The sequence below is a fragment of the Hippopotamus amphibius genome, chromosome X (assembly GCF_030028045.1).
Source record: "Hippopotamus amphibius kiboko isolate mHipAmp2 chromosome X, mHipAmp2.hap2, whole genome shotgun sequence".
NCBI classification, from domain to species: domain Eukaryota; kingdom Metazoa; phylum Chordata; class Mammalia; order Artiodactyla; family Hippopotamidae; genus Hippopotamus; species Hippopotamus amphibius.
The window spans coordinates 39224429-39238058 of NC_080203.1; the positions used below are offsets into that span (position 1 = coordinate 39224429).

Sequence of the window (13630 nt, forward strand, 5' to 3'; positions counted from 1 at the left end):
CTCACCTTTCCTATTCAGTGTTGTACTGGAAGGCCTAACTAATGCAATAAGATGGGAAATGGAAATGAAGTGTGTACATATTTGGAAGGAAGAAATAAAACTACCTTTGCTAGCAGATAGCATGATTACTTTAAAAATCCCAAAGAATCAACCAAAAAACCCTCCTAAAATTAACAAGTGATTATAAGAAGGTTTAAGGTATAAACTCAATTGCTTTTCTATATACCATCAATGAGCAATTAGAATTTGCAATTAAAAACAATACCATTTATATTAGCACCAAAACATGAAATACTGAGGCATAAATTTAGCAAAATGTGTACAAGAGCTATATGAGGAAAACTACAAAACTCTCAGGAAAGAAATCAAATAACTGGAAAGAGATTCCATGTCCATGGATAGAAAGACTCAATATTGTTAAGACACCAATACTTCATGACTTGATCTATCGATTCAGTACAATACCATTCAAAATCCCAGCAATTTACTTTGTGGTAATCAACGAAGTAACTCTGAAGTTTATATGGAAAGGCAAAAGACCCAGAATTGCCAACACGATATTGAAGAACGTCAACAAGTTAGAGAACTGAAACTACCCAACTTCAAGACTTACTATAAAGCTATAGTAATTAAGACAATGTGGTGTTGTTGAAAGAATAGACAAATGGATCAGTGGAGCATAGCCCAGAAATAGACCCACAGAAATGTAGTCAACTGATCTTTGAAAAAGGGAGCAAGGACAATTCATTGGAAAAAGGATAATCTTTTCAACAAATGAACTGGAACAACTAGACACCTGCATGCAAAAAATGACCTTAAAAAATAACTCACAATATTGGTCAAAGACCTAAATGTAAAATGCAAAACTATAAAACTTCCAGAAAATAACACAGGAGAAAACCTTGGTGACCTTGGGTTTGGTAATGAGTTTTTAGATGCAACGAAAGTATGCTCCATGAAATTGATAAACTGGACTTCATTGTAAGTGAAAAATTCTGCTGTGCAAAAGACACTGTTAAGAGAGTGAAAAGACAAGTCACAGACTAAGGGGAAATATTTGCAAAATGTATATCTGATAGAGGACTTTTATTGAAAATATACAAGTAACTCATAAAATTCAACAATAAGAAAATGAACAACCTAATTAATAAATGGGCAAAAGAGCTAAACAGATACCTCACCAAAGAAGATACATAGATAACAGAAGAGTATATGAAAAGATGCTCAATTTCAGATGTCATCAGGCAAATTAAAACAACAAATGAGATACTACTGCACACCTATTAGAATGGCTAATACCCAAGATACCAAGAATGTGGAGCAACAGGAACTCTCATTCATTGCTGGTAGGAATGCAAGATGGTACAGTCACTTTGGAAGACAGTTTGGCAGTTTCTTAAAAAGCTAGACATAGCCTTACTCTAAAATCCAGCAACCATACTCCCAGGTATTATGCAAATGAGTTGAGAATTTATGCCACACAAAAACCTGCACACAAGTGTTTTTAGCAACTTTATTCACAATTTCCCAAAATTGGAAGCAACTGAGATGTCCTTCAGTAGGTGAATTGATAAACAAGCTGTATATCCATACAATGGAATATTATTCAATGATAGATGAGCTGTCAAGCCTTGAAAAGACTTAGAGGAATCATAAATGCATATTGCTAAGTGAAAGAAGCCAGTCTAAAAAGACTGTATACCCTGTGATTCCAACTGTATGACATCTTGGAAAAGTTAAAACTATAGAGACAGTAAAAAGTCAGTGGTTTTCAGGAGTTGTGGGAGTGGAGTGGGGGAAAGATGAATAGGCAGAGTAGGGGATATTTAGGGCAGTGAAGCTATTCTGTATGATATTATAATGGTGGATATATGTCATTATACATTTGTCATAATACATAGAACTACACAAAGAGTGAGCTCTTATGTAAACTGTGTACTTTATTTAATATTAGTATATCAGTATCAGTTCATTAATTATAACAAATGTACCACACTAATGCAAGCTGTTAATGCCAGGAAAAAGTGGGGATGAAGTGAAGAGGGGATATATAGGAACTTTGTGTACTTTCTACTCAGTTTTTTGGTAAACCTAAAACTGCTGTAAGAAATAAAGTTTATTAATTTTAAAATAAGAAAATAAAGATTGGAGGGCTTTTACCAGAACATTGAAAGTGGTTATCTTCAGGTGGTGGAATTATGTGTGATTTTTCTTTCCTCTGTATGTTTCTTTTTTATTGTCTTATTAAAGATTAATTTACATGCAGCAAAAATCACCCTTTTTAGTACACCTAAAACTAATACAATGCTATATGTCAATTATAGCTCAATTTTAAAAGTTAAAGAGATAAATAAAATTTTAAAATTCACCCCTTTTGTAGTACAGTTTTGTGAGTTTTGACTAATGCCACCACCATAATCAAGATATAAAATAGTTCCATCACCCCTCAAATTTACTTGGTACCCCTTTGTAGTAAAATCCTCCCCCACCTCAATCCTTGGCAACTACTGATCTTCTTTCTGTCGCTTTTCCAGAATAAAAATAATTAATTGTATCATACAGTATGTAGATTTTGAATCTGGCTTTTTTCATCTAGCGTAATGTGTTTGAGATTATATCAGTCTTTTATTTCTTTTTGCTGCTGACTTCATCAGTTGAAGGGCGTTTATGTTGCTTCCAGGTTTTTCAGACTATGAATAAGCCACTTTAAACATTTATGTACAGGTTTTTGTATGAATATATGTTTTATTTTAGTTGGAAAAATACCTAGGTGTGGGATTGCTGGGTGGTATAAAGTGTATGTTTAACTTTAGAAGAAACTGCCAAGTTGTTTTACACCAGCACTGTATGAGTAGAGTTCTAGTTGCGTCACATCCTTACCAGCACTTAGTCCTTACCAGCGCTTAGTATTGTCAGATTTTTTGAGTTTAGCCATTCTAATAAGTCAATACTGATATGTCCTCATGGTTTCAATTTCCATTTGCCTGATGACTAAGGATACGTATGACATCTGTGAATCTTCTTTGGTGAAGTGTCTATTCAAATTGTAATCCCATTTGTTAAATTGGGTTGTTAGTTTCCTTATTCTTAAGTTTTGAGATTTCTTTATATATTCTGGATAAAAGTCCTTTATCAGAAATGTGATTGCAAATAATTTCTCCCAGTTAGTGGCTTTTCTTTTTACTCTCTTAACACTGTCTTTCAAAAGCAGTTCTTAATTTTGATGAAGTCCTATTTTACAAAATTTCTTTAATGGATTGTACTTATGGTATCCTATCTAAGAACTCTTTGCCTAACCTAAGATCACAATGATAGTCTCCTATATTTTCTTTTAGAAGTTTTAAAGTATTGGGGTTTACATTAAAGTGTGTCTATGATTCATCTCGAGTTAATTTTTGTAGATGGTATGAGATATAAAGTTCATTTTACTTTATTTTATGTTTTACATATGATTATCCAAATGGTCCAGTAGCATTTGTAGAAAGTCTATTGTGTCTCCATTGAATAGCCTTTGCACCTTTGTTGAAAATCAATGGACTCATAAATGTGGGTGCTTATCTGTTTTTTGACTCTCCATTCTATTCCATTGGCATATTTGTCTAACCTTTCTCCAACACCACACTGTCTTGAAAACTATAGTTTTATATTGCCTTGAAATCACATAGTGTGTGTCTTCCAACATCTTTCTTTTTCAAAATTGTTTTGGCTATGCTACTTCCTTTACCTTTCTTTAGAAGATGTAGGATTATTCAGGTTATCTATCCTTCCTTGAGTAAGCTTTGGTAATTGTGTCTTTCAAATAATTCATCCATTTCATCTAAGATGTTGAGTTAACTGGTGTAAAGTTATTCATAATATCTCCTTTTTATCCTTTTAATATCTATAGAATCTCTAATGAAGAACTCTCTTTTGTCCCTATATTAGTAATTTGCATCGTCTCTCTTTTTATCTTTGTTAGTCTTGCTAGAAGTTTATCAATTTTATTGATCATCTTAGAGAACCAGGTTTTGGTTTCATTGATTTTTTTTCTATTGATTTTGTCTTCAATTTCATTGACTTCTGTTTTTATTATTCCATTTTCTTTTGGTTTATTTTGTTCAGCTTTTTCTAGTTTCCTAAGACATTGATTTGAGATTGTTCCCCTTTTCTAATATAGGTACTTAGTGATCTAAATTTCCCTCTAAGTACTTCTTTAGTTGAATCCCACTAATTTTGATGTGCTGTGTTTTCATTTTCTTTTGGTACAAAATACTTTGTGTAATTTCCCTTTTGATTTTTTTCCTTCAATCCACAGGCTATTTATGAATTACCAATATATTAAAAGTACTTTCTTCTTGTACTGGAATTGTGTGTATGGAATGTTTTTTTTCTATATACTTTTATGTTTTTATTTTTTCTTTTTCTGTGTTTTTGTGTGTTTTCCAATTTTCTACATGGAGCATACATTACCTTTCTAATTAGAAAATAATCATTTATTATAAAATAACACTGTATTTTGTAGCACTTTATAATTTAAAAAGAGATTTATCTAATTCTCCAACATTTGCTTGATAATGTTGATATAATATGTTGATATAATGTTGTTTGATAATAATCCATATTTCATAGGTGTTGAAAATTGAGACTGACAGGGTTAAATGCTTTGCGCAATGCCACACAACTAGAGCTAGTTAGGATTCAGATCCAAATTTTCTGACTCCCAGTTCATCGTCCTGAAGAAGTTAGACATAAAGATTTGAAAAGTATATTGGAATTTATCTTGTGAGAAGCTGGAAAGAATCACAGAGGGTCTTTGAAGCAAAAAGCAACTTGGGGCATTTATCTCAGTGTAATTTTAATCTGAATCTCTGATTACTAATGAGGTTGAACATATTTTCCTGTCTATTGCCTGCTCACATTTCTTCTCTAAATTGCTGTTCATGTCATTAGATCATTTTTATATTGGATTGGTTGGTCCTTTACTTATTGATTTGAGTGACTGGAAAATATTCCAGATGCTAATACTGTATTTATGTTAATACATTATTTGTTGCAAATATCTTCTCCCTGTTTCTTGCTTATCTGTCTTGTCTTTATTCTTTCAACTTTGATCATCAAGGAAATCTCTCCTGGAGAGTGTGGGAGGAAGTTAATGTGTTTGTAATAAGAGGTGTCTCGGTTTATTGTGACCTTGTATGATGGGAAGGAGGATGGCAATCAGGAGATAGAAGAGGGTGGGATTGGAAGACAAATGACATGATTTCGAAATTCATTTACTAGTCATTTGTCAGTTGCTTACGTTTATTGGCCACGTTGTGCTGGGCCATGCAATATATGGAGGGTGAAGAATAAATGTTGCCTACATTCGAGGACCTGTTACCTTAATGCAGAAATGAGACATGCAAAATAAGACAAATAACACAGTATGTAATCGAGTAACTATGGTACAAGATAAGCTGTGGCTGTCAACATTTTTATTCCAGCAAAGGGGAAGGAGACATTACTTTTAGTTAATTTGGATTTGTTTAAGCAAGAAGTCTATAAGTAGAATGAAAACAAGGACTATGTGTGGTTTGCTCACCATTTTATCCCCAGCACTTAACGTAGTGCCTAACAAAGATCAAATGCCTAAATATTTCTTAGCATGCGTGAGCAAAGCCGTTTATAGGGAGCTAACACAACATGTTTAGTTCATCACTCTACACCACCACCAGGCAGCTCTGAGAGCACATTTCAGACATTAGCTTCCATTTCTAAAGCAAAGGAGTACAACCTTTTCCAAAAAGACACACGGCATGCTCTATCTTACCATTATAACAGCAGTTATACAGAGCGAAGTAAGCCAGAAAGAGAAAAACAAATAGCATGTGCTAACGCATATATATGGAATCAAAAAAAATGGTACTGATGGGCCCAGTGACAGGGCAAGAATAAGGATGCAGATGCAGAGAATGGACTGGAGGACACGGGGTTGCTGGGGTGGGGGGGGCGAAGGGGAAGCTGGGACGAAGTTAGAGAGTAGCGTAGACATATATACACTACCAACTGTAAAATAGATAGCCAGTGGGAAGTTGCTGTATAACAAAGGGAGATCAATTCGATGATGGGTGATGCCTTAGAGGACCAGGACGGGGGGGGGGGGGTGGGAGGGAGTCGCGGGAGGGAGGGGATATGGGGATATATGTCTAAATACAGCTGATTCACTTTGATGTACCTCAAAAGCTGGTACAAGAGTGTAAAGCAATTATATTCCAATAAAGAGCTTAAAAATAAAAAAATAAAAATAAAAACTACTGATCTAAAAAGAAAATCAAGATTTTGGCTTTACTGTTGGGCAAACCTGAGTTTGTCTCACGTCAGTTACTAACTAGTTACATGACTCTTGATTTCCCTCACCTATAAAATGAGGCTAATAGTGTCTACCTTACTGGGTCATTGTAGAATCAAAAAAGGAAAGCATGTAAAATACTGAGCCCATCATAGGGGTTCTATAAATATTTCCTATGCCTCTTCCCTTGATGTACACTAAAATGGATGGAACCTATGATTGCCTTTGGATTTTGTGATTGGTCCATGTTTTCTAACCGGCATATTCTATCTTCTTCCTCACAGATTCAGAGACATATTGTATGTTTCAAGACAAGAAGTACAGAGTGGGTGAGAGATGGCATCCTTACCTGGAACCTTATGGGTTGGTTTACTGCGTGAACTGCATCTGCTCCGAGGTACAGTCCCTGATGGCATGTGATTTCCCACTTTGCTCCTCAGCATGTAGAAATGATTTCAAGTGCCTAGCTGGCCAGGGAGCATGAGTGATAAAAACCTAAAAGGAGTTAGGAAGCAGATTGTAAGGAAAAATACACATCTGTCTTTTTCTTCGATCACCTTTTGCTTTGATTTTCATGGCATCTCAATGAGTATTTGCTATAGATGGATACTTAATGGTCTCTTAGCCAAATGATATAGGACATGGAAAAAGTGGAGTGGAGGAAAAAGCTCAATATAATGCCTAGATTGTGAGACAACATTGTTTTTGAACACCATTTTTCAAGACTGGCCTTTAGAGAAGAGATTGGGACATATTATAAACCAGTTCATGTGGAGAGTGTATTTTATGTTGTTTCAGCCAATGACTGTAATTAGGACTGAGGTTGTGAAACCTTGGCCTGTACCTGGTAAGGATTGGAGTTTTCTTGGCTTAGCCTTGCCTCCTGTTCAGTCACTCAGGGAGGCATTTGGACAGCTTAAATGCCATCTTTGCAATAGACAAAGCAGGTAGTCCCATCTTTCCATGGCCCTGACCCAGGACCACAGCAATGGTCCATCTTTCCGAACAAGCCTCTACCATTATATACTAGGGCAGGGTTTCTGAGCCTCTGCACTGTTGACTTGTGGGCACAGATAATTTCTTGTTGTGGGGAGCTGTCCTATGCATTGTATGATATTTAGCAGCACCCCTGGCCTCTATCCACATGAAGCCAGTAGCACCAACCCTAGTTGTAACAACCAAAAATGTCTCCAGACATGGCCAAAGATTCTTGGGGAACAAAATGGCTTCTGGTGGAGAACCAATGCGCTAGGCCAGTTGGGAAAGGAGACATTGAACTAGGCCTTGAGAATTGAGAATTCTGAGCGTATAGAAAAAAATTTCAAGACTAGCCTCTCACTTGAGACCTCATGGATGAACTACAACTCCTCGCTAGTGCCCTGGTAGAACAGGAGCACTCACTTGCAAGCCTGATTCTTTTGCCATTTGAACAGAAACGGGCTTTCAGAATTTTGAACATGTGGAAACCTAACCTTCAGACGTCAAGTGGTCCTAAGAGGCCGCAGGGCTCTAGAATCAAGACAGACTAAGTTTCCAACCCTGGCTCTACCACTTCTGAGCTGGGTTATGTTGAGCAAGTTATCTAACCTCTCTGAAATTCCTTCAGCTTCTTTTCCTTTAAAATGGTATAATGGTATTACCTATTTCACAGTAAGGATTAAATTCACTAATCCGTCTCAATCACTTAAAACAGTGCTTGGTCACAGTCAGTATTCGAGAACTGCTAACTGCATAACATCACTGTCATTATGGCTATGATTTTACTTATTTATTTATTTATTTATTTATTTATTTATTTATTTATTTTATTGGCTGTGTTGGGTCTTTTTTGTTGTGCGCGGGCTTTCTTTTAGTTGCGGTGAGTGGGGGCTACTCTTCGTTGCAGTGCACGGGCTCCTCATTGCCGTGGCTTCTCTTGTTGTGAAGCACGGGCTCTAGGCACATGGGCTTCAGTAGTTGTAGCACGTGGGCTCAATAGTTGTGGCTCACGGGCTCTGAAGTGCAGGCTCAGTAGTTGTGGCGCATGGGCTTAGTTGCTCCGCGGCATGTGGGATCTTCCTGGAGCAGGTATCAAACCTGTGTCTCCTGCATTGGCAGGCAGATTCTTAACCACTGTGCCACCTAGGAAGCCCATGGCTATTATTTTTATTATCCTTATTTTTATTAATCTTTTCACTCTAGAACAGAAATCAGTATAAGGCATTAAGGAGGAAATAGTTTAGACCTCAGCCAGGTGGAGTGATTTCTGATGTGCTTTGGTGATCTCGCATCAAGATGACACCACCTGGCTCTGAGGAGTGAGACATGTAAGGAGGCTCTGTGGTGTTTCCAAATGCAACGCTTCGATAATTTATTCCAGAAAGTACGTGAGAAAAGAAAAAGATTTGTGGTAAGGTGATTCACATTTGGATAAAAGAAGCCTGCCTCTTTAAATGGCTAGGGCAGTTATTAAATAAAGCATCTGGAGACTGATTAACTGCCTGGTATGGCATGATTGTGTCGGATTATTGACCCAACATGTTGGAAATGGACAGCTAATCCTTAGGGGCTGAGGCTTTTCTGTCTGCATGGCAATGAAAATGTTAATATGATTCCAATGCCGAAGGCTCAACTGCTGGGCATCTTCTCTTTCCATCTTCTTCATCACCCTCTTGATGATGGACAAGAGCCTGATGGATACAAGTAACCCTTACTTCAAATGAATTATGGATGGAAAATGTTAATGCAAAATTGATTTCCAAAGTCTTCCTTTGTTCTAGCAATGGCTGAAAGCTGTCAGAGCTAGGGATCTTGTCACTGTAAATCAGGCCAGGGACCTAGTCGCCTCCTCCCCCAGTCATACTAGCTAATCAGTTCAATTCCAGACTCTAACTGGTTCTCAGGAAAATTTTGACTTGAAAAGGAAATGAGGAGAGGAAGCACTCAGCCTATGGGACCAAGGCAGAGTTATATAGAATCTAGGATCCATGGGTGGGTAACAGCTCAAAGGACCCATCACTAATTATCCCTTCCTTCCATGATATTGGGCAGGTGATTATGAAATCAGACTAGGCTCTTGGAAAAGATGTGCAGAGCTGGGGAATGGTAGAAACATCACGAAGCCAAGTCAGAAGAAGCTTCCCAGTAACTGTGGGAGGCTTTGAAAACTGGGGCAGTAGTGATCCTTAGAAAAATATGCCAATAAGCTATCAACCAACCCAGCGGAGGTGCTAGTGATGAGAAAAGGAAAGAAAATGCTGATTTCATTCAGTTTCTCGGGAATGCATTATTCACTGTCTGGGTGAGTCCCTGCGTGACTGTTTACCAAACTGGCATGATCCCAGTGACCTTGAAAAACATTTATTTTGTTATTGTTGTTGCCTCTCTGTTTCAGAATGGAAATGTGCTTTGCAGCCGAGTCAGATGTCCAAGCCTTCACTGCCTTTCTCCCGTGCATATTCCTCATCTTTGCTGCCCTCGTTGCCCAGGTAAACCAGTTCACCTTTTTCTTTTCCGGCTCTCTGTCTTCCACCCAACCCACCCCTTCTCCCTAATTCCCCAGAAGGGGAAATTTCCAGACAGGAATAACAATAAGACACTTTCAGGTATCCTGCACTGGCCCCTAAATACAGTTTATAGCCCAAGTGGGGCACATTCTGGGCTCTAATAAGTTATTGGGTACCCAGTAATAGATTTTCATTAGGCTTTTAATCATTTGAAGATGGGTGTCAACTGGGGGAAGGGAATTGTGGCCCAGAGATTTTTCTGCCATAAACAGCCTCTTCTTGTTGTGGGCAGCGGACACCAAGGGAGTTGTAGCATGGAGGCACGTGTCCTGTGCAATTAGTTCTGGAATTGCATTTGCGCATAGCTTCTAAATGATGAGGGGCTGTTCAAATATCAAAGGAGCTGAACCAGTGAGGTTTATGATAGTATACAGCTGCCTGCCTGCTGAATGGTCACCTCCTCCAGACTGTACAGTTATTATGCATACACTGTTCAGAGCCAGGCTAAGGGGAAGGCAGGCAGAGACTTTTTCACAAGGCTATTAGGACGTCTACCCTCATGGTTTGCGGCTAGGGTGTTTGTCTGAGGCAGGGGCTCTCTCAATGACACTTTGTTCACCACTGGGGCCTGCCTCCCACACCAGAGGCGCACAAGCACGGAATGATTCAGGGAATGCCCGTGGGCCTGAGAGCAGTCCCAGGAAAAGCTAAGTGATCATCTTGCCATCTGGGCAGTAGGAGCCTTGTAGTCCTGTAAATCGATTCTGTTTCCCTCGAGGACATAGTTGGGTCCATGGGTGGACTTTGGGGGGTTAGCAAACCTTTTAAAATTATTTGCAGTTTTTGGTGTAAAAATGTATGTGTGTAAATTCCTTTAGAGAAGATTCATAGCTGTATTGGTATTCTTAAAGAGGTGTACGTGACCCTAAAAACATGAAGAACCACGAGTCTCTGGCATAAATGGTGCTTTTTTTAAAAAAGTGGTGAGGAACTTCCAGAACTTACAAAAGAGAAACAAAAGGTGTCAGGGCAAAAATGGTAAGAATGAGGTTAGGAATGAGATTCATTGACAACTCAGTTAACTGATATGTTATAGGAATGGAAATTTGTTGAACGGAGAAGAAACCCCCAAACCCTTTTTGTCGCCACCTTTATAACTTATACTTTCTTACATTGGTAAATACACTCTGATGAACATCTAGGATTCTTTCCCAGATGGCCAAAGATCATGCCATGTCACAGATTTATTCTAAGTATTGGTGACGATAGTATATGCTTCAAGATATGAGAGATTGACTTGGCATATGATCAACCTAAAAGTTGTTCTTTGAAGTAAATCCCTAAATGAAGTTTACTATTTTTGTATGTGTTTATTTGCTGCTTCTATTTAAGCTGGATTATAAGGGTGTAGTATGGGAGGATTCTTTCTTTTTTTTCATCTGCCAGGTTGCCTGTCAAATAGCCTTATAAAAGCTTCTTATCCCCAAAGTCTATAAAAGTAGTCTAATGTCATAGGAATTGATCTAAATGACTGTGTAGAAATTGTTCTTCCATGGGAAGGAGGTTGGGGCAGGGCCCAGACACAGAGCATAGGGTGGAAGCACGTGGAGTGGAAGATGGCTATCATCTACCCCAGCTGCATAATGAGAAGCAAGTACTGAGAAAAAGGGAAAGTATAAGCTAGCAGTTCTTTTGAGAGAAAAAGGAAATATTAAAAGAATTGAGGTCATAAGTCCCAGGAAAGAGAAAATGGAAATAAACACCATTATCTTTAAGACTTAAAAGTCCTATTTTGTGGAGTATAGAAACCAGCTGTTCATTTCCTTTTGCCTTCTTGTTCTTGCAGGTCACTTCCTTGTGAGTTCATTTTTCTTGTTCACTGTAATCTTTAACAGTTCTTTTTGTGGGTAATGGTACTAAAATCCCTTAATCCTTATATGCAAAAATATCATTATTTTGTCCTCATTCTTCAATAATAATTTGGCTGGGTATAAAATTATAGGTGCACATTTATTTTCCTTCAGCATTTTGAAGATATTAATAAATGGTTTCTTGACTTTGTGGATAAGATGTCTATTCTTTGATTGTAGTTCTTTCATAGGTAATCTGTCTTCTTCTTCTAGCTTTTAAGATTTTCTCTTTTCCTTTGATGGACTCAATGAGGTGTGTTGATGTATGATTTATTTTTATTTAGCCTGCTCAGCACATGATTTCTTTTTCAGCCAAAGGACTCAAATTTCTCTTCAATTTTACATCATTATTTTTGTGAAAATTACCTCTTCTTCTAACTTTTTCTCATTCTTAACCTTCTCCTTGGTGTATGTCATTGAAGCTCGTTTAATTTACACTCTGTGTCTCTTAATATCTCTTTTATTTCCCCCCCAATGATATGTAGTCATTACTCCCTGTAATGATATATTACTTCAACTCTGTCCTCCAGTTCATGAATTCTTTCTCCAGCTTCTTCATGCCTGCTATTTAGGCTATCGGTTGGGTTTTTTGTTGTTGTTGTTGTTTTATTTTTAATAACTGTATTTTCCCCAATTTTTTGAATTATTAATATATATAAAAATATCTACATTTGCCATTGTATAAATCCCTGTTATTGTTTCTTGGGGTCTTATTCTCTTATATTTCTTCAAGGTATTTAAGTATTTATTTAAAGTCCATTTCTGATGGTTCAAATATCCATTTTTTTACAGGTGTGAATTCTCACTTTTGTTGGGTTTCTTGATAGCTTTTCTTAGTTCCAAATTTCCCCCTGTTTTATAAAATTTTTGTTTAAAAGCTCATCATCCATAGGGGTTTTCTCTTGCGTAAGTCCTTCATTTCTTGTGGTAGCATTGTTTTAGGTCTTGTAGTTCACTTAGCACTAAACCAGGTCATATGTTGGTGTCCCACCTTGGGCTCCCTCGTGTCTGGATGGTCTATTTCTACCTCTGTTTTCTTGTGCATGGCTAGTCCCTGATAATGATCTTGGATTGGGACCTCAGCTGCAGCTGCCTATCTTGGGCAATCAGTCCATGTGAGGGAACCACCTCGGGTGGGTAGAGCTATGTCAGCCCGTGTTTACATGTGAGGAGTGTGACTCTAGTCCCCAGCTTTACATAGGAAGCCATTTGTAGGCCATAGTTCTTACTCAGCTGTCTGGATATAATTGTCTATATCTCGTCCCAGCTGCCAGTGAACCATATTGCTTTGGTCCACATTTATTACTGTACTTTTGCCTGTGTTTTATTTCTTAAAGAGTTTCCTTTTTTTCCTGAGGATGATTTTGCAGTTTTAAAGTTTTATTTATTTATTTATTTTTACTTTTATATTTCGTCTCTCACTCTTCTTTGTTCAGAAGATAGCAGGGTGTTTTCTCGTGCTCTCTCTGCCATATTGAACTGGAATGCAAACCAGCTATTCTTTCTTTCTGTTGAACATAAAACAAGAATAAACAGGTTTAAACCATAGCAGAGAAGAATGGAGTTTGATAAAAGAAAGAACTTTGGGACACAGTGGTTGTTAAATCCTAGAATAAATGACTAAGGAGAATTTCAGTCTCTTTACTGCATATTTCTGGAAATAAAAAGGTACCCACCCATCTGAGATAGAGTTGGCACAGTTTTGCTCTGAGACAGGGCAATGGACGTGATGACTCTTCTGTATTCCTTCCACCCCAATGATTATTAGGCATGAGGAAACTCATGCCTTCAGGGCCACAGGAATGTTTGGTCAAAGGAAGGGGCTCTAGTTTTCTGTCTTAACCAAATGGTAGGCACTGTGATGAAAATGTCTTCACTGAAAAATAGAATATTTAAAGCCAAGATAATGAACAAGTTATATGTCATAA

General features: G+C 37.6%; 1 protein-coding gene across 1 annotated transcript in view; it reads left to right on the top strand.

Annotated features, from left to right (window-relative positions):
• Positions 1-13630, top strand: part of CHRDL1 (chordin like 1) — a 121323-nt gene that overhangs the window by 22907 nt on the left and 84786 nt on the right. Inside the window, 2 exon segments of the mRNA XM_057719327.1 lie at positions 6592-6704; positions 9681-9774. Of these exon segments, the coding sequence (XP_057575310.1) occupies positions 6592-6704; positions 9681-9774 (207 nt within the window).